The sequence below is a fragment of the Pelmatolapia mariae genome, linkage group LG22, assembly GCF_036321145.2.
Source record: "Pelmatolapia mariae isolate MD_Pm_ZW linkage group LG22, Pm_UMD_F_2, whole genome shotgun sequence".
Classification (NCBI taxonomy): Eukaryota; Metazoa; Chordata; class Actinopteri; order Cichliformes; family Cichlidae; genus Pelmatolapia; species Pelmatolapia mariae.
This window is the reverse complement of record NC_086245.2, coordinates 7,853,890-7,874,673: the sequence shown is the minus strand read 5'-3', so window position 1 is coordinate 7,874,673 and position 20,784 is coordinate 7,853,890. Positions and strand designations below refer to the sequence as shown.

At 40.5% G+C, this 20,784-nt stretch overlaps 1 protein-coding gene across 1 annotated transcript; it reads left to right on the top strand.

Moving 5' to 3' along the window:
- The first annotated feature begins 14,016 nt into the window (after nt 1-14,016).
- On the top strand, nt 14,017-15,237 carry LOC135933635 (putative nuclease HARBI1). Its single transcript, XM_065471761.1, is given in 4 exon segments — nt 14,017-14,452; nt 14,525-14,640; nt 14,715-14,834; nt 14,881-15,237. Coding segments are annotated over 4 exon segments (1,029 nt in total).
- The last annotated feature ends 5,547 nt before the right edge of the window (nt 15,238-20,784 follow it).

The window sequence follows — 20,784 nt, the reverse complement described above, 5'->3', positions numbered from 1 at the left end:
CGACCCACAACCATATGCCCTCTACAGCAGAGGTCTCGAACTCCAGGCCTCGAGGGCCAGTGTCCTGCAGGTTTTAGATGTGTCCTTGATCCAACACAGCTGATTTAAATGGCTAAATTACCTCCTCAACATGTCTTGAAGTTCTCCAGAGGCCTGGTAATGAACTAATCATTTGATTCAGGTGTGTTGACCGAGAGTGAGATCTAAAACCTGCAGGACGCCAGCCCTCAAGGCCCGAAGTTCAAGAATCCTGCTCTACCATCTTTCAGTCCAATTCAGAACTTGTTATCAGATTCATTACGTTGCTCAATCTCGTCTCCAGGAATGTCTGAACAGAAAAGCTTTAGGGAGATGACACTGTTCGATTTTTTTTTGCTGCGATCCAAACAAAACAGACCAAAACAACACAACACCTTCTTTGCGTTTTTACTTTTGTTGTTCCCGCCTCCAAAATATCTGGGGGTTAACTTGAGTCCTTCTAAATTAAACTATTTGTCATTGTTCGGGTGAGTGGCAGTATGTTTCTACAGTGCTGTGGTCTCCACCTCTGGAGTCATCATCATCTCACCCAGTATCTACACCTGGTGGTGATTGAGCCAGCTTTATTTAAGACCAGCGCACACAACTAGCCTTCACCAGATCGTCTGCTAACCTACCTACGTCTTGATGCATGCCCAATCATTCAGTAAAGTAAATCCCCAAAGTCTGATTCTGTTCAACTGGACATAGAGTTTTCAGAGGAAGAAACGTTTCGTCACTCATCTAAGTGTCAGACTCACTCACTCATCCAAGTGACTTCTTCAGTCAGACTGAAGAAGTCACTTGGATGAGTGACAAAACGTTTCTCCCACTGAAAACACTACATCCAGATGAACAGAATCAAACTTTGGGGGTCTGCTAACCTACGTTAGTGCTTGGCCTTTCATTCCTCTTCTCCTCTTACAGTGTCACCTTAAGATTACTCTGTGTGTGTGAGTTTCGTCCCTCCTGAGAGATATAAAAACAAAAGGCTTCACCACCAGTTGAATCCCCCCACTGTGTGTCTGCAACTGTCTCACGACGCCTAACTGTGTGCAAGTTGTAGCTGAATGCTGTCCCACACATGTACAATTAAGTGACAAAAAAACAATATTACCATAACATGTGACCAATAAAATACATTTCCATGTTTTCTCTGTGCAATCTCAGCCACGACTCATACTCTGTTTCCAAACTTCACCTGCCTGCCTCTCTGCCTTCGTTATTTAGAATCGCTGGATCACTCGGCCTAGACTCTCTGCTAACACTCCCTCCACCAGGATACTCACCCGGAGCTCGTCGACTACTCCACTCTCACAATTCTCTCCACCTGCAAACAAGTAAGCCTCTGAAAGAATAACTCGTTCTATGTCCCGTGATCTCACCAGTGCAATTCTGATATCCCTCTCCCTCTGTTGCAGTGACTCTGACTATCGCCCGTCAAACCACGACCCCCTCTTTGACCCCACTGTAGTTCACTCACCATGAGCTTCAAGCACCCGAACCCTCTGAAGCTCACAGCTTCAAGTGCAATTCTCATGTTTTGTAAATAAAGCTTTCACTCGCTGGGCCCACGTCCTCATTTAAGGTTTGACAGCGTTTTAGTAGGTAAAGGTGAATTGAGCTGCGGTTTGGGGAAGGCCTACAGTACCTCCATCTAAATGTGCTTTTGGTTCCACTCTCACGCTCTGGCCTACGCCACCGTAACACATTTTTCCCAGTTTGCTCTGTTTGGCTTCTTCTTTTCCTGGTTATAACTTTGTTACTCCTCTTATCCCATAGCCCTTATTCACGACCAGAAGAAAGCAGGTGGTGGACAAGAACCACCTGATCTGTCAGTCCAAGACATGAGTCACAAAATTCAGCAAGGAAGCAATTTTTGTTTTACTCAGTGTGGTTTTAATAAGCTTTGAATACTATTTTGTCTGAACCTTTTTTTTTTAAACTGTTTTGTCACCTGTTTTCAACTTTCTCTTAAGCCAAATACTGAAAAGGCTGTACGATATAAAGCCAACAACTTTTCAGTCAATATTTTTCAATTTTATTTTTTATTATTATTATTATTATTATCACAATGATTTATTCTCTTCAATTTAAGAAGTATTTATGTTCTACCTCTGTGCTGTGTTTAGTATTTCCTTGAAAGTCAATTTTTAATGACTATAGTTTTGGGGGTGGTTTTTATGTTGGTTCCCCTTTCTTGTCCAGTTTGTCTCTGTCTCATCTTCGTGTCCTATCATCAATATCTCCATATTTGTACATCTTTGGTCAGCATCTACACTCATCATAAATATTTCCCTTTACACTTTTGTGGCTTTAAAAAGTTGTTCAAACCTTTAAGATGGAGAATACAAACTTCCTGTTCAAGTTAAAGAATGGAGAGGAGACCTGAAGTACAGCCCTACAGCTTATCTTTGAATAACTGAACGCAGAGACGAAGACTGACAAACACAGGAAACTGCGGACAACACACAGGGAAGGAAATTACTAAGGGAGCTAAACCAGAACCACAAGGGAAAAAATTTTAGAAAAAGTATTAAATATAAGAAAAACTAAACTAGGAAATATGAGTCACTCTAGAACAGTGTTTCCCAATCACTGTGCCATAGTACAGAGGTGTGCAGTGGAAGATTATCTGGTTCACCTGAGCGATCAGCATGAGTAACAGGCAGAATAATTACATTCTCTTCCACTAGAGGGCAATACAACTACCTCCTCTAATTAAATAGGTTGCTAATTGCCAGTAAAACAAAGAAGAAGAACTGGCATAATAGTCATTTTCATTCAGGGAATTTTTTCAATAAAAAGAAGCGAATGTGCTACTCTACCACAGAAAGCTGGGGTCATTTTTTTTTTTTTTTCCCCCATCTGTGTGGTTGTTTTTTTTTTTGTCGCAATTGTCCACTGAAACCACACAGTGACTAAATCTTCTCTACACTGTCTGTGTGTATAGAAAACAATACATGCACAGCATAACATTTTCACTGCTGAGCAGATGAAACCCAACTTTATCTATCCATGAAACCAGAGAACACACACCAGTTACTTAAAATGAAGGAATGTCTTAAAGATATAAAGACCTGGATGACCTTTAATTTTCTGCCTCTAAATTCAGATAAAACTGATGTTACTGTACTCGGCCCTGAAAATCTTATAAACATGCAACATGGGGTCTTACCAGATACTTACTATGAATGGCATTACCCTGGCCTCCAATAACACTGTGAGGAATCTTAGAGTCATTTCCTTTAAGGCACATACTAAACAAGTATGTAGGACTGCTTTCTTCCATTTGCACAATATCTCTAAAATTATCCTGTCTCAAAGCGACGCTGAAAAACTAGTTCATGCATTTTTTTTTTTTTTACTTGTAGGCTGGACTACTGTAATTCATTATTATCAGGATGTCCTAAAAGTGTCATGAACCTAGTTCTAACACGCAAGCTGGACCCAAAAGCAAACACAATACGCAGAAATGCACACAAAACAAACTTTAGTTTTTAACCAAAGGTGACCCGGAATAACCAAAGAGAACACGCTGCTTTAGCGCTAAACAGAAGAGACCGGGAAATAAACGACACGGGGACGCCGTGATCGGGACCGTTTAAACCAGAGGAAGGAGTGCCCGCGGGAGAGGATTCCAGGGAGATGGAGAGGATGATAGGCGGTTTCTCTGAAATCTAGGCAGTCAGGAGGACAGGCAGGTGAAGGTACGAACACGCCGGGCAATAACCACTGAATGGCGACTGACGGACTGGCGTGGAGCACCCGACCATGCGGGGTTAATCGTCCTCCTGATGATCGCCTGGAATGCGATGCAGGTGCGGAGATGACAGCCCCACCCGAAGGTGTGGCCACCTGGGCATCCCAAACGCTCCTCAGATGCCAAGCCGCGAACCATGACAAAAAGGTCCCTGAAAAGCCTTCAGTTAATCCAAAATGCTGCAGCAAGGGTACTGACAGGGACTAGAAAGAGAGAGCATATTTCTCCTGTATTGGCTTCCTTCACTGGCTCCCTGTTAAATCCAGAATTGAATTCAAAATTCTGCTCTTCACAAGGTCTTAAATAGTCAGGCCCCATCTTATCTTAATGACCTTCTAGTACCATATCACCCTATTAGAGCACTTCGCTCTCGCACTGCAGGCTTACTTGTTGTTCCTAGAGTATTTAAAAGTAGAATGTGATTGAGAGCCTTCAGTTTTCAGGCCCCTCTTCTGTGGAACCAGCTTCCAGTTTGGATTCAGGAGACAGACACTATCTCTACTTTTAAGATTAGGCTTAAAAATTTCCTTTTTTCTAAAGCATCTAGTTGGGCTGGATCAGGTGACTCTGAATCCTCCCTCAGTTACTCTACAAGAAGTCTGGGATACTGGGGGATTCCCATGATGCTTTAAATATTTCTTCTTCAGTCACATTTCTCAGTTCTCAGTTCTTATCTTCAAATAGCCCTGGTACACATGAGAGGGGACAACAAACAAAAGAAAAGAATCATGCACTGAAAAAAGAACAAACAGTATGCAGGGCATTTATAGACACATGACCACAAAGGAAGTGTTTGAAGTGTAAGTTGTGCACTGTCTAGTTGCTGCTGGTTACTTCGAAATATGTCTGTTAGGAAATTTGCATGACAAATCTGACAGAACAAAACTGCAAAACTGAACATAACACACATGAGACAAGGTAGCTTCAAAATAAAACACTTTGAGCTTCACAATAGGAGAGGGAATAAGAAACAAGACATGAAACACACGACAGACTGTGGAGTTGAGATGAAACACAAGGAGAGCAACACCGGAAAAGGTAAGGGAGACAAAATACAGAGACACCACTAAGAGGGTGATGGAGACTATAGAACGCAGAGACGAAGACTATAATAGATGGGACATGATAACAAGACTGATAAACACAGGAAACACTGTGCACAACACACAGGGAAGGAAAACACTAAGGGAACTAAACCAGAACCACAGGGGGAAAACATTTAGAAAAACTAATAAATATAAGCAAAACTAAACTAGGAAATATGAGTCGCTCCAAAAACACCATAATAATTAATCAAGAAGTTCATAAATTTAAAGCATTGACTCAACGACCCAGGACCATGACATATATGAAACTAGCATTTGAGGCCTTGATCTCCCCTTTTGATCCAGGTACTTTCACAGTCCCAACCATCATGATTAATCCCATCTCAACTGTCCATGTAGCTACCTCTCTACAAAATAAAACTATGAACTAATGCTGACACAGAAAAATGTGTTTCAGCATTCAAATTAGACAATCATCTGCCCTCTTACAATGAGTCTGAGAATACAATCCAGAAATTGAAAAAAACCTTCCTGTCAAATAGACAAATGGGGAGGGCTTTACGAAGAACTGTTCCACAATATCAGACTTTTTTTTAACTCGTGGTTATTAAAAAATGCTCTACTTCCTTTTTTATGTGAATAAAATAAATTACAAATTTTCCATAACAAAGATGACATTGAAGAGATGATGTTTGTATTCTTTTTCATGGTTTCAGAGGAAGTTCTTGATTAGATGCCTTGTGAGTTTTAATAAGGAGTCGTAACTTGATTTTTGATCAAACTAAATAATAACTAAACTAAATAACAGACGAAGATACAATAATCAGGCATCTGCTTGTCCTGCTACTGTGCCTCATTGGTTTATCTCATAAAATAAATGATATGGTCTCCCTGTCCTCCTGAGCTGACTCACCCCTCTCTTTCTTTCTCTCTCTCTTCCTCCTTTTGCTTTCTCTTTCTATCCTCTATCCTCCCTGTCTGTGTGTGTGTGTGTGTGTGTGTGTGTGTGTGTGTGTGTGTGTGTGTGTGTGTGTGTGTGTGTGTGTGTGTGTTTTGTTGGGTTAGGGTTCTCCCACTAATCTTGCATACATGCCATACCTGGTGACACTATAAGTCACCAGGGGCTGGTATTAGATGACGTTTGTCCAAAATTTTGGTCAATCTTCAGGTCTAATCTACTAATAAAAAAAGAAGTTTAAAATTATTTCATATATCTTACAGTAGGTGCTGTGGCATACAGCAAACAGAAACCAAGAATAGAAATGTCACTGTGATAACTACTACATCACCATGCCTGCTTTAATCATAGCTGTTCATTTAGGTCCATGAGTATTTGAAAAATGACGCATATGATGACAGATAATAAATCCACCAATCTATATGTGATTGAAGTGCAGATGTTTCAGCGTTAATTTAAGAGGTTTGGTAGAATCACAACTATTTGTATAGATTACAGCAGACTGATTATGCAGAGAAAGCTTTCCATGACTTAAAATTTGCACTACAGACTGCAACAACTTTAGGATGATCATATCCTAATAAACCATTCCCCCAGACAGTGGAGGAAAATTTGGATACTTGAGCTCTGTTTCGATACAGCAGCACAGGGAATGACAAAGACCAGCAGGCCGTCCTCTACCTGCAAGCAGCAGCAACAGCTGAAAAGGAAGCATTTATTAGCTGCTCATATGTTATGTGTTACAACCCTATCAGGGCCTCCTGAAACTGCCTTTGTTGGGTGTGGTGTTCTCTCCCTCTGCCTCCTCCTCTTCACTTGCTCCACCCCTCTGTCTCTCTCTCACCCGCCTCTTTCCCCAGGACACAGCTGCTGTTCATTGGCCTCGTTTACCACCTAGGCCCAGTCAGTAATCACCTCTCTGATGTTGTATAAGCTGGGGATGAACTGGATGTGGGAGGGTGGTTTTCTCTGGTGTGTCCACATTGTGTTCTAGGTGTCGAAAGAGGTCCTATTATGAGATTGTCCTGCCTGTGGTTTGGAGCTGTAGGAGCAGTGGGGAGAGTAGCTGCTTCATGTGAGTAGTGTGGGCTTGTGGGCCTCAGCAGCAGTAGTAGTGGAGCTTGCTGCTGCTAGTGACAGGGTGGGCCTGTGGGCCCACGGAAGTGCCTCCTCATGGTGTGGAGTTTTTTTTTGTTTGGTTGTTGTGACCTTTTTCTTTTTCTAGTGTTATTGGTAAAACGGAGTTGCTGGCTCTTTCAGTTAAGATTATCTATAATATTTGCTAAACACCTCAGTCTGGTTTCCTTTCATTCTGTTCTGGACCCATTTGTAACCAGTCCCCACACACACCCCTAGACCTCCTTCTTGGGGACGTAACATATGTTATCTCATTGTATTACTGGAAAGGCTACATTTCACAGTAAAAGATGTGATATGCTAAACCCAGCTTCACTTCGCCACACAGAAGCAGATGTTGAACCACAAGATTTTATAGCAGCTTCCTGAAATCTCTTCCTCCAGACCTGACCTACAGGACACACCACCGGCTAGCTCTACTCCGGTGGTGTTTGTGGATGATTCGGCATCACGCAACCCAGACAACCTAACAGCATATGCAGTGGTCACAGAACATTTAGTCAGGATCATTACCATCTCACTATTCCCCAGAGAGTCCTCTGGTGCTGCTGGGGACTGAAGTAGAAAGCAAAATGGCGCCTGTGATTGGTTCTCTATTCTTCTGTTTTGTGTTGCATTACCTATTCTGCTGTTGTCTGTAGATGAGATTACAGTTACCTATGTTTACGATTTATTTCAGATTAAATCAACAATGTAGTCTATGGATGAAAACTGGAAACACTTTGTAGGCCTCCCCCCACCATTTGGGTGATCAGCTGTTGCCTATAACCTCCCATGCTTGCCTGTGTCAGGCAGAAACCGGACAAATAATTGTCAGGAAGGAGAGCAGGTATCCAAGTGAGATTACGGAAATATAGGAGTACCGTTAATTTAGCATCCTGCTCGGGGCTCCCGGCATTGGATGTTTTAGCTAAGACGGACCTCCAACTAAATGCACGGCTTATGATAAATGGTAAGAAGTCCCGAGGAGTGTGCAGTGCAAACCTGCACCAAGCCCCTCAGGATGGAAACAGAGATGCTCCAGCCCCTCCGATTAAGATGATCCTATCAAACTGCCGTTCCATCTCAAATAAGGCATTTGTCCTCAGTGACCTTTTTATTAGGAATAACTTGGATTTTCATGTTCCTAACCAAAACTTGGCAGTGGAATATGGAATTTGTTCATTTTAATGAACTGTACCCAGCAGACTGTATTTGTCTAACCGCACCGCGTCTTTCAGGATGTGGAGGTGGGCTGGCTGTTAATGCAAGAAACTCCTTTTTCTGTCGTCTGGTGAGGACCCCTTCTGTTAAGGGAGTTTTTCCTTCCCACTGTCGCCAAAGTGCTTATTGTAGGGTCTACCTTACAATATAAAGCACCTTGAGGCGACTGTTGTTGTGATTTGGCGCTATATAAATAAAATTGAATTGACTCTTTTGAGATTTAGATGATGAAGAGTAATAGGACTTATCCCTTCTATGTGATCTTAATATATAGGCCACTAATTTTGCCCAACATATGACTGAGCCAGCACCCAGCGGTAGCCACACCCTGGATCTGATTTTATCGCTTGGTCTGGATATCGGTCCAGTTAGTTGTTAGTGATCATAAATATCTTTTATTTGATCTGTCTTTTACCTGTGACACTCTGCCCTCTGTTCATGTTAAACATTCGGGATTAATTACCGACTCTGTGGTGGAGGAATTTGTGGAGTTGTTTGATAACAATTTACCTGAAACTGATGATATAGATGTGGCCTCCTTCAACTCACAATGTCAAAAAATTCTAGATAAAGTGACTCCTCTTAAAATCAGGAAAGTCAGCACTGTTTAATCCCTGCCCTGGTTCACAGAAGCTATCCGCAGATTTAGGCGAATGTGCCGCAAAACTGAGCACCTGTGGAAAATTACAAAACTTGAGGTTCATAAGCCCAACTTAAAAGAACTGTTCTCTTCCTTTAATGACATGGTGAAAGACTCGAGAGCCACTTATTTCTCTAAACTACTTGAAGTAGGAAAAAGAAATCCTAAAGTTGTCTTCAATACAGTGAGGAGCATCGCCTCCCCCCAACGCCGTGTACACCTGTCTTTTCAGATAAGGACTGTAGTGACTTTTTAAGATTTTTTTCAAGATAAGATTAGTGGCCTAAGAAGTAACATAACTCCCTTTGATAACCCCTTCAACCATGATCTTCCACACTCCATAATTATGGATTCCTTTCACCCAGTTTCTTTAAAAGATCTATTGGAAATACTGACCCAAATGAAACCCTCAACGAGTCCAGCTGATGTCCTACCTACTGCGTTATTGTGTAACTTTTTTTATACCATTGGACCCTCCACGCTGAAACTGTTCCCTGCTATCTGGCTCCGTCCCCAGGTGCTTCAAACAGGGGATATCAAACCTCTGCTGATAAAGCCTAACTTGGATGCAACACTTCAGTCAAGCTACAGGCCCATCTCAAAACTTCCTTTCATCTCTAAAATTTAAAAAAAAAGTCATTTGGTCACAAGTAAAGAAAGCACTGGAGAAGCATAATATTCTTGATAACTTTCAATCTGGTTTTAGAAAGTTACACTCCACAGGAGGATTCCACTCTCCTGAAAGTCACAAATGACGTCTTGATGCATTCGCAATCATCCAGGAAAGTAAATCTCCAAAAGTTGATTCTGTTCATCTGGACGTAGCGTTTTGTGGGAGAAACGTTTCGTCACTCATCCAAGTGACTTCTTCAGTCTCAGCTGACTGCAGGTTTCCCCAAATCTTATAAACAGTACATTTACATAATGACTGAAACCAGCCCACTGAGGGAACAATGGGCTGGGAGGTCACAAATGACCTTTTGATGGCGGGGTGATTGCTCAGTCCTTGTTCTTTTGGACCTTAGCTCAGCCTTTGATACCATTGACCATCAGATCTTAATCCATCGCTTAAATCATATGGTAGGGATATCTGGATTAAAACCTATTTATTTAACCTTTGCTTTCCTGCTTGTTAATGCCTGTATCTGATCCCTCTACTTACTCCATTTTACCTTTTATACATGTGCTTTTAACATGCTTTACTTAATATGCATTTAATGCTATTCCTGTGTATTAGTGACACTGACCTGTTAGCATACTTGGTACTTTGTTATGGTCCTATAATATTTAATATTTATAATATTTATGTCTTATTTTCTGTGTTTTATGTGAAGCACTTTGGTATACCGTTGGTTTTTAAATGTGCTCTATAAATAAAGTTGTATTGTATTGTATTGTATCTGTCCTAAAGTGGTTCACCTCATTTCTAGTAGATAGAACACTTTTAGTTTCAGTGGGAAACTTCCGGTCAGATGTACCTAAATTTTCATGTGGAGTCCCACAAGGTTCAGTTTTAAGCCCCCTGTTATTTTCATTATATATTTTTCCTTTAGGCCGTATCATTAGCAGTTTCAAGACTATTTCCTACCATCTGTATGCAGACGATATCCAATTATACATCTGTTTTAAACCTAGGGAATTAGACAAATTATCCACTCTAATGGACTGTCCTAAGAAAATTAATGTTTCGATGACAAACAATTTTCTGCAGCTGAACGCAGACAAGACTGAGTGCTTAATTCTTGCTCCAGAGAGTATCAAGCCCCAAATTAGCCAACATCTGGGTCCTTTTTCATCCTCGATAAAAGCCACTGCTCGGAATCTTGGGATAATCTTTGATCAATCTCTGTCTTTTGACGCTCATATTAAATCTGTGACCCGCTCCTGCTTCTTTCATTTAAGAAATATTGCCAAACTTAGGACTGTTGTCTCCAAAGCTGAACTGGAGATGCTTGTCCACGCCTTCATCTCCTCCTGGTTAGACTATTGTAATGCACTCTTTTCCTGTCTGTCTAAGGCTTCCTTAAATCCCCTCCAAGCAGTCCAAAATGCTGCAGCAAGGCTTCTAACAGTAATAACTTCTCCCATATCACTCCCATGTTAAAATCCTTGCACTGGCTTCCAGTTGGGTACAGATAAGTTTAAAATCCTCACTTTTACATTTATGTAAGGTGAGGTGAGGTGAGGTGAGGCCCCCACCTATATCAATGAGCTTCTCCAACCCTACTCTCCAAAGTGGATTCTTAGATCTACTGATAGTGGCCTTCTATCTATTCCATGGACCTGTTTAAAAAAGGAAAGGGGATTGCACTTTTCAAACCCTAGCTCCAATGCTGTGGAACAGTAACCTCCCCCACTCTGTGGATTCTTTTAAAATACAGCCTAAAACACATCTGTTTAGACAGGCATTTGGGTAATATGTTGTTTTATTTGATATGCTTTTGTACTTTTATATTGCACCTTTATATTGTTAGTGTTTGATATGCTTTTACATTTTCATGTCAAGCACTTTGTTATAGTTTCTTGTCTTAAAAAGTGCTATATAAATAAATTTTACTTACTTACTATTCAATTCAAGCAGCTGAACTTGTAGGATTAACAGACACATGTTAAATGATTTAAAATCAACAAGTTACCATATAGATATACACTAACAGTCAAAAGTTTGAACACAGCTTCTCATTTAATGTTTTTATAATATTTTTACTACTTTCTACATAGTAGAAACAAACAGAAGACATCAGAGATATGAAGAATTATGTAGCAAAGAAAAAAATAATAGATAACTCTAAATATGTTTTATATTTTAGATTTGTGAATGTAGACACCCTTTGCTTTGTTGACTGCGCTGCAAACCCTTGGCCTTCTCTCACTGAGCTTTGATGTAATCACCTGAAATGGTTTCACTTCACAGGTGTGCCTTGTCAGGGTTCATTTGTGGAATTTCTTGCCTTCTTAATGCTGTTGGGACCATCAGTTGTGTTGTGCAGAAGTCTGGCTGGTACAAAGCTGGAAAACCATTTAAGGTGACTACCGAGAGAATGCCAAGAGTGTGCAAAGCAGGAATCAAAGCAAAGGGTGGCTATTTTGAAAAAATCTAAAATAAGAAACATTTTGAGTTATGTCACACTTTTTTGTTTACTACATATGTGATCATTCAAAGTTTTGATGCTTTCAGTGAGAATCTACAGTTTAAATAGTCATGAAAATAAAGAAAAACCATTAAATGAGTGTGTGTCCAAACCTTTGACTGGTAGTCTGTGTTGTGTCTGTGAAGGTTCTCAGTCATCCAGGTCATCATAGTCAAAGGAGCTTGCAAAGAAAAGCGTCTGGACTTCTTTAAGTTGCTTGAAGACGTTTCACCTCTCATCCGAGAAGCTTCTTCAGTTCTAATGTCAACTGGCGGAGAGTCCCAGATTTAAACCCAGTGGGAGTATCCCCCCAAAGAGGGACAAAAGGACCCCCTGATGATCCTCTAATCACATGAGCCAAGGCGTGAAAACGGGTGTGGGTCCCAATCAGCCAGGGTTTCGGGTGAGCTCATTGTGGAACCTGACCCCACCTTATCATGCGATTTCCTGAGGTCATCTGACCGCATGCTCACAGAACTGGTAAATAACAAACACTGGTGCTGCGAGGAGAGCACAGAGAACAACCAGGACTGCTCTCTCTGTGGTCACACATCATCTGGTTGATATTTCATCTTGAGAGTCAGGACTTTCAACTGAAAATCGCTTAAACAAGAAAAAGAGATGATTCGGACAAGTGCAGAAGGTGGACAAAAATAATATGAACACCTCTATAATATAAGGTAGACAGACTCAGAAAGTGGAAACAACAGCTTTTCTGACATCATCTCAATAAAAATACAATGAACATTTTCTCCTGAAGTAAAGAAGAAATCTGCAATTATAGTTTTTCACAGTCATTTTTTAAACATAGAAATATCTTCAGTTCAATCTTAAAACACACAGTATTGTATTTGAGTGCAGATACACTACTCAGGCTTAAAACTATGATAACTACAGCTGCCAACAGGACCAAAGGGAAACCTCGTGTATCAGGTGAAAGCATCTTGAAACATCACATATCAAAATAATCAGTTCCTCATTTTGTTCTTCTTCACCTCATTTTATTCATGAAAAGCCAACATAGATAAGATTCAAGTTTTGTTATATTACAAGTCATCTAGAATTAAATATCATTATGTATTGACAAAACACAACACTGACATTTTCTGTTATAAGCACAACACATTTCTTATGGTGTTCTTATAGTAGGTCTTTCTTTCTTTCTGATGACCACTCAGATCTCACTGAAGCTCCTTTTTCTTCATTGTTACATCCCCCATGAGGATGTTGGTTTTCTTCTCTGAACTAATGCCTTATGTTCTGTCTAGGCTCCACCTCCTCTGTCCTGATTGGATGCTGCTCACAGAATCTGCTTAATTGCCAGTCAGCAGAGTACTATAAAATGCTTGTGGACCTGTGTTTCTGGGCCCTTTGGCCATTTTGATTACCATACCTGTGCAGGCTTGCATGCCTTTTTGACTTGTATGTGCTTTTTTTGTGTTTCCATGTTCAGGCTGCCTTTTGTTTTGATTCCCTGTTTACTCCTGTTTATGTGTTGTTAGGTAGGTTGTGGTTATAGGTTGTATATTTTGTTTTCTTTGGAGTTAGGTAAGTTCCTTTTATTTTCATATCAGGGATGTTTTGTTTGTTATGTTGGCCTTGGCTCTCCCTGAAGTTAACCCTCAGTCTGAACTAGAACTGGGGTCCGTTCTTCGTACCTCGCTAAGTAAGTTAGCTGGATGTAATTGTTGACGATTTCGCGTGATCTTGGATCGTTCGGTTCTCCGAAGCTCATCCGGGACTTGCTGTCATAGCAACAGATCCGTAAGCGTAAACCTGCTTGGGAGCAGGCTTACTTTATGGAAACAGGATTAGATCGCGGCCACTCAGGTATGTCCGCTTCATTTATACGAAAGCAACAGCGATATTTCCCCAGTTTTTCCATAAATAAATATTATCAATGTAACTAAAGATAATGCAGTATTTGATTCTTTTATTGATTACATACAGGTCATTTCCTAAAAAAAGGGAAATGTACTATTAATCATTCTATTTCATGTATTTGATTATTTCAGATGTAATTCATATTTTAGAGTAGTAATAGTAAATTACTTCGTGTAATCAAAATGAGAGACCACGGCTATAAAAGCGAAGGTGGATTTGGGAAGTCTGTCGCAGCCATGTCCTGTCCGTTTGTACGCGAGCAACCCACTGCGGAAGGTGCAAGATTGATAAGGAGAGTCTTCAGAATTCAGCGTATATTGCGGGATAGACAGGATCCTTTAGCTCAGCGCGACAGTGTGCTCATAGAGAGATATCGATTTTCCCGTGAGGGTATTATTTACTTAACCAACTTGTTGGATCCCTATGTTAAGAGTTCCACTCACCGTAGTCGGGCATTAACAACTGCACAAACTGTGTGCATTGCCTTGCGTTTCTTTGCGAGTGGCACGTTTCTGTACGCTGTTGGAGACGCAGAGAACATTGGCAAAAGTGCTGTCTGCCGTTCCATTCGCAAAGTATACCTGGCACTCAAGCATTTCCTGGGTGTGTTTGTGGTTTTTCCAAGCCACTTAAGACCACAGGTTGTCAAACAGGGCTTTTTTTCTATTGCAGGTACATTAAATTCGATAATGAATGTGATGCAATCATGACCTATGTCTGTAACTATAGCTCGATTGTCCGCAGGCTTCCCTAATGTGATTGGTATCATAGACTGCACACACATTGCGATCAAGGCCCCCCCAGGCCCCAATGAAGGGGATTTTGTCAATCGAAAGGAGGTTCACAGTATAAATGTGCAGGTGAGTAATACTAATATTTTAGATGGTAATATATAATGAAAAGGAGTGTGTTCACATATAATGAAATCTCTTAGATGGTGTGTGACTCTATGTGCCATATCACAAATGTGGAAGCTAAATGGCCCGGATCAGTGCATGACTCAAGAATTTTCAGCGTTATTTGAGCGTGGTAAGAAAAAGAGACTTATTTTGATATGTCATACTCATTTTGGGCCTAACATAACAGCATTTCTCCATTACACAGGGGCCTACGATGGGATTCTCCTTGGAGACAGGGGTTATGCATGCAGGCAGTACTTCATGACACCGTTCCCTGACCCCAACCCTGGGCCACGAACCCGCTACAATGCAGCTCTAGCCAGGACAAGGGCACGCATTGAAATGACCTTTGGGCAAATAAAGGGAAGATTTCAGTGTCTGAAAAGTCTGAGGGTTGCACCTGACAGGGCATGTGACATTATTGTTGCATGTGCCGTACTGCACAACATTGCTACCATCAGAAAGGAGAGGACTCCTGTGGTGGAGGTGCAGCCTGATGATGACCTCCAGCCAGTGCACTTGGACCAACCAAAGTGCACTGCATTGAAATTTATTTGAGCATCTTTTTCTGTCTCATCAAAAAAAAAAAGCCAGTCATCATTTGCCAGGAAAAAAATCATATATACTGTATCACGCAAGGTCATCAATAGTGCTCTGTATGAAAGTGTATTTTTACTTACTCTGAAGTTCCTTTTGAAGCAACTCGATTTCTAGTTGAACTTTGCCTCATTAGAGCTTGAAGTTCGATTTCACCTAGAAGCTTTTGTTTCTTTAGCTCAGTATACTCCATTTTTTGCTGGAGACTTCTCTTATAGAGCAAACAAATGTCACCCTGTTTCAATTGTAGAGACAACATTTAACGGTCAATACATGTCATATAGGAAGTAAAATTAATTACAAGACTGCCCACCTCTGTATCAGGCCTCTCTGCCGGCCTCTTTGCCTGCAAATCATACTGCAGTCAGAAACACATAGAAGTACACAAGTAGATACAAATTCAGGCCAAATTATGCATGCACTTACAGGGACTTCCTCCAAACCACAGTCATCTGACAGGGTTGCTTCACTGTCCTGTGCAATGGAAACAAAATGGTGTTACAAAGGGATGTGGTACAGCCTATTGGTCTAAATAATTTAAAAAAAAGATATATATATCGCCCAACTTACTGTGCATGCTTCACTCACCCCTTGCAGGTAGAAGTGATGGAGTGTTATGTAAAACTACACACAAAAAAACCCACAATGTCAATAAATGTCACAGTACAAAAAGCATTTTAATTAAGGCAACAACCAAATATTTTACATTGTACAAATAGAATTATGAGCTCATTTACCAGTTATGAAGGTGCTGCTGCTACTGCACCCCGGCTGCTGGTCTAAGGAAGAGCTGCCCCCAAGGATGCCCTCAACAATGGGTCTGGTGGCATTCAACCCTAGGGCCAGCTCCTCTGCCGGGGTGTGACGAGGGGGTGCAGGACCACCACCTGTCTTTATTTGCTCTGCCCTTTTCTTGGTTGCTGTTATAAACAAACAGATTATTTCAGGGTCTCTTTTCAAGAGACTAAAAGCAATATAAGTGATAAATATTACCATTCTGTAGAATATTCTTATATTTCACTTTTACTTGTTCCCATGTTCTAGTGGGTCCTGTTGTGGCTCTAATGTGAAAGACGATATAATGTAATATAATATAATAAATTACTTACGAGTTTAATTTGTCAGCAACTTTCTGCCAGCCCTCTCTCCTTGCTTTTGCAGCCTTTGCAGTGTTCCCTTGCGTTTTAATTAAACTCTGAAACTCCTGAAATCCCTCAATCAAGAGTTCTTGCTGTGCTGCCGAAAAATACTGAGCGCGCTCCTTCGACATTTTCGCCGACCAATCAAAGGGTTGCCGATCAATGTTTCTACTATCGATGCGTAGCCCCTTTTAAGCCACCCAGTGATCTCACATTACTTCATCCAGCTGTACTAATCGTCAACAACAGGTGTGTTCGGAGAACCGGAATAGCGAGCTCAAAGTTGGCGCGATGATTTGATCTTGGATGTGTCATTTGATCTTGGATGTAGTAAGCGAGGTACGAAGAACGGACCCCTGAACTAGAATTTCTAGCAAGAAATAAAAAACAGGTCTTTGATTTGTTTCATTTTCACTTCAGACATCAAAAGTTGTCAGCACACTAACAACATTGTTTTACAGCTTTATTGTAAAAGTTCTGTTATTCGATTAATTAAGAGAGGGGCAAGGAGCATCATGTATTGACTAAATAAAACCCTGGCTCCAAGGTGTTCTTATTAATACGCAGATTATGTTTTATTCCAATTTACACTTTGCACATCTCATTATGACTCCTTATATCTGGCTGAAGCTCTTTCTTCATCTTTCTATTTTCAAATTGTAATCTGTGTTGCTACAACTTCAGACTCTGACTTCAGAGTCTGAAGAACTCAGAAGAACAAAGTGGTGTGGTTTTCTTTTTTTTTTTCTTTTTTTTTTTTAGAATTTTAAAAGAATTGGAGGAGGCTTCATCCACAGTCAGGTTCCTTGTGTAAGAATAATTGATTTAAATGAGGTTAAATTTGGGTCACATATGACGTTTTGTCCATTTTTATTTCATTTATTTGAGGCTTGATTTCAAACTTATTTGCTGAGGAAACAAAGAAATACAGGCATGGAAATACTGCCCCCCCGTGGTCAAACTGTAACTGTCTGACTTTTGCATTTGTCTTATAGAGTCTTTTTTTTTTTTTTTTTTTTAAACTGTAGCTTTTTAGTTCCAAAATTCTGAAACATCTGAAAATATGATTTGAATAATCCTCCTCTGCAATTTCTGTTTGTCTGGAAAAGAAGTAAAATATTTGAAACAACTGTGAAGAGTTTACTTAAAAGAAAACAACGATAACTGTATTATATCATTTGATAAACATTATTGATTTTCTTTTTTAAAAAAGTTGCAGTTGTACCTGTGCTGTTGAAACACTCAAATATTTTTTATAACAAAAAGTTTAGTTAAAAATAAAATTAAAGAAACTAGACAACTTGTTAACCAACAGAAGAAACACTTTAAAAAAAATCGGTTTAACACACTGACTGTTAGGATGCCTGGGTCGTTGACCCAGGGTTTTGGGTTTATTATATTATTTATCATTTCTAGTCTTTGGTTTCTTTGTTAGAGTTCTGTCTTATGGTTTATGTCTCTGTGTTCTCTAGTTGCTCTGTCTCCCCTGTCAGCTGTATCCCCTTGTCAAGTTCGCGTCTCTGTGTTACGTTTCCTGTTTTACTTTGAAAGTCCGTGTCTCATGTAAATGCGTCTGGTTTTGCTTCCTTTCTCTCGTTAGGCCTGATTTGCCCCAGCTGTGTTTCCCTCCTGTTACCCATTCCCTGATTGCTCCCTCTGTGTATTTAAGCCCTGTGTTTCTCTGTGTCCGTGTCGCGATCTACTCTTATCTACCCTCACTCATGCTGTGTATTTTGTTTTCCTGCCTGTGTTAATGTTTGTACTTTGGAAGTTAGTTACTTTGAGTTCAGCATTAAAGCTGTTTTGAGTTCAGGTTTCGTTTCCGTGAGTCTGCACTTTGGGTCCTATTCCTGCCTGCACACAGCCGTTCCATAACACTGACTGTGTGTGTGTGTGTGTGTGTGTGTGTGTGTGTGTGTGTGTGTGTGTGTGTGTCAGGGTAGGGTAAAAAAATAAATTAGGAACTGAACGGATCATCAATTATTAAACAAGAATTCAGTCCCCCAAAAACAGTCTTGGTTAATGATCCAGAATCATGACATTGTGACTGAATGAAAAGAAACTGTTCAGTGTGTTTGTTTCATGTTGCTGAGATGATGTCAGAAAAGCTGAAAAGACTCTGACTGCTTTATATGACACAATTGTTATTGTCTTCAACTTCTGTTCTTTTCTAATGTCTGTGTCTCCTCTTAATGTTCATCAGGTGAAGCTCCTGACTCTCATTATGCAAAATGAAATAGATGGTCAAAAGTCACTGCAGAGAAAGTGGCACTGCTGGTTCTCTGTGTTCTCTTTGCAGCTTCTCTAATTATTCTCTACCATCTCTGTGAGTTTGTGGTTTCCTTCAAGGTTGTGATAAACAGTAAATTTAATGACAAACAGAACATTAACAGTAAGGGTTTAAACTATTATATGTTATTGTCACGGCTGGGGCAGCAGTCGTGGACCCAAGTTGCAGACAGCGGTGGAGATGCGAGTGAGGTTTGTCACCTTGGAACACTGTAAATAAACGGGAAATGAGGAACAAGCCAGGCAAAACCTAAACTGGGAAAACTAAAAACCAAACCTGAAATCATAACACAAAGGGAGGACACGAGGCGAGGAGCAGAGAGACACGGAGAAACACCAAAATAACACAGACGAACCGACAAGGAGCACAGACTGACACCCACTATATATACACATACACAAGGTAATGCTGGGTCAACGACCCAGGACCATGACAGTTATGTTTTATTAAGTCTCTCTTTTCAGTATCTGAATTCAGAAGTCAGAAAACCAACAGAACATATTCATTATGAAATCCAAAAACTTGGAAAGGACAACAAAAGCTAACCATTGCTGCCCTCAAGTGCCCAAATGACAACATTTTATGTTTTTGCATGCATGTATTATCATTTATTATTGTCTTCAGCTTTGGCTAATGATCTTTTATATGTTACTAGTTCACATAGAATTTACATGAAAAACAGCCCATAACCATCAGTTTTACTGTCAGGCCTTCTGGGTTGGTGACCCACTGTTTTCAGTTGGACTTTGTCATTGTTTTGGTTTCTATGCCTGTTTCCTGTTTTATTGTGTTAGTCTTTTTGTCTTTGTGCATTGTGTTTAATTCTACTTCCTGTGTCATTAATCAGATTTAGTTCAGCAGTCTTCTCACCTGTTTCCACTCATCATCATTTCCCAGTGTATTAAAGCCCTCGGTTTACCCCAGTTGTCTCGTCATCGTCGATTCGTGTGTATTTCCAGTCCACTCCAGTCCTGTTCAGTAGTTCAGTTTAGTTTAACCTTTCATATTCTGTTCATCCTGTCTTTACAATAAACACCATGCACATCCTTAATCACCCTGCAAGTCCTGCATTTGGGTCCTTTTTCTCAATATCCACACATCAAACGTGACATTTATCTGCTCGCATTAAATATATTTGTACTTACTATATCTGGAACACAGAGCAAGGCAGAGAGTTTCAGAAGTGACTCAGATGCAAAATATTACTCATGTTTTTTATTATGTTCATTTTTTCTGTTTGTGACATTACTTTAAAAACTGCATCACTCCGCTCTCAAGTCAAGTCAAGTCAAGTGGCTTTATTGTCATTCCAACCATGTACAGTGGTAGAGTACACAGTGAAACGAGACAACGCATACATGCCAACCCTCCCGATTTTTCTGGGAGAATCCCGAATTTCAGTGCCCCTCCCAAAAATCTCCCGGAGACACCATTCTCCCAAATTTCTCCCAATTTTCCACCCGGACAACAAAATTGAAAAACCATATCCCAGAATTCAAAGCGCAGCCGAGCCAATTCCAGTTTCCAACAATGGCGGCAGCTACGTACAGTGGCTTGCAAAAGTAGAACTTTCCCACATTTTGTCACATTACAGCCACAAACATGAATCAATTTTATTGGAATTCCACGTGAAAGACCAACACAAAGTGGTGTACACGTGAGAAGTGGAACAAAAATCATACATGATTCCCAACATTTTTTACAAATAAATAACTGCAAAGCGGGGTGTGCGTAATTATTCAGCCCCCTTTCGTCTGAGTGCAGTCAGTTGCCCATAGACATTGCCTGATGAGTGCTAATGACTAAATGGAGTGCACCTGTGTGTAATCTAATGTCAGTACAAATACAGCTGCTCTGTGACGGCCTCAGAGGTTGTCTAAGAGAATATTGGGAGCAACAACACCATGAAGTCCAAAGAACACACCAGACAGGTCAGGGATAAAGTTATTGAAATGCAGCCAAGAAGCCCATGGTGACTCTGGACAAGCTGCAGAGATCTACAGCTCAGGTGGGGGAATCTGTCCATAGGACAACTATTAGTTGTGCACTTCACAAAGTTGGCCTTTATGGAAGAGTGGC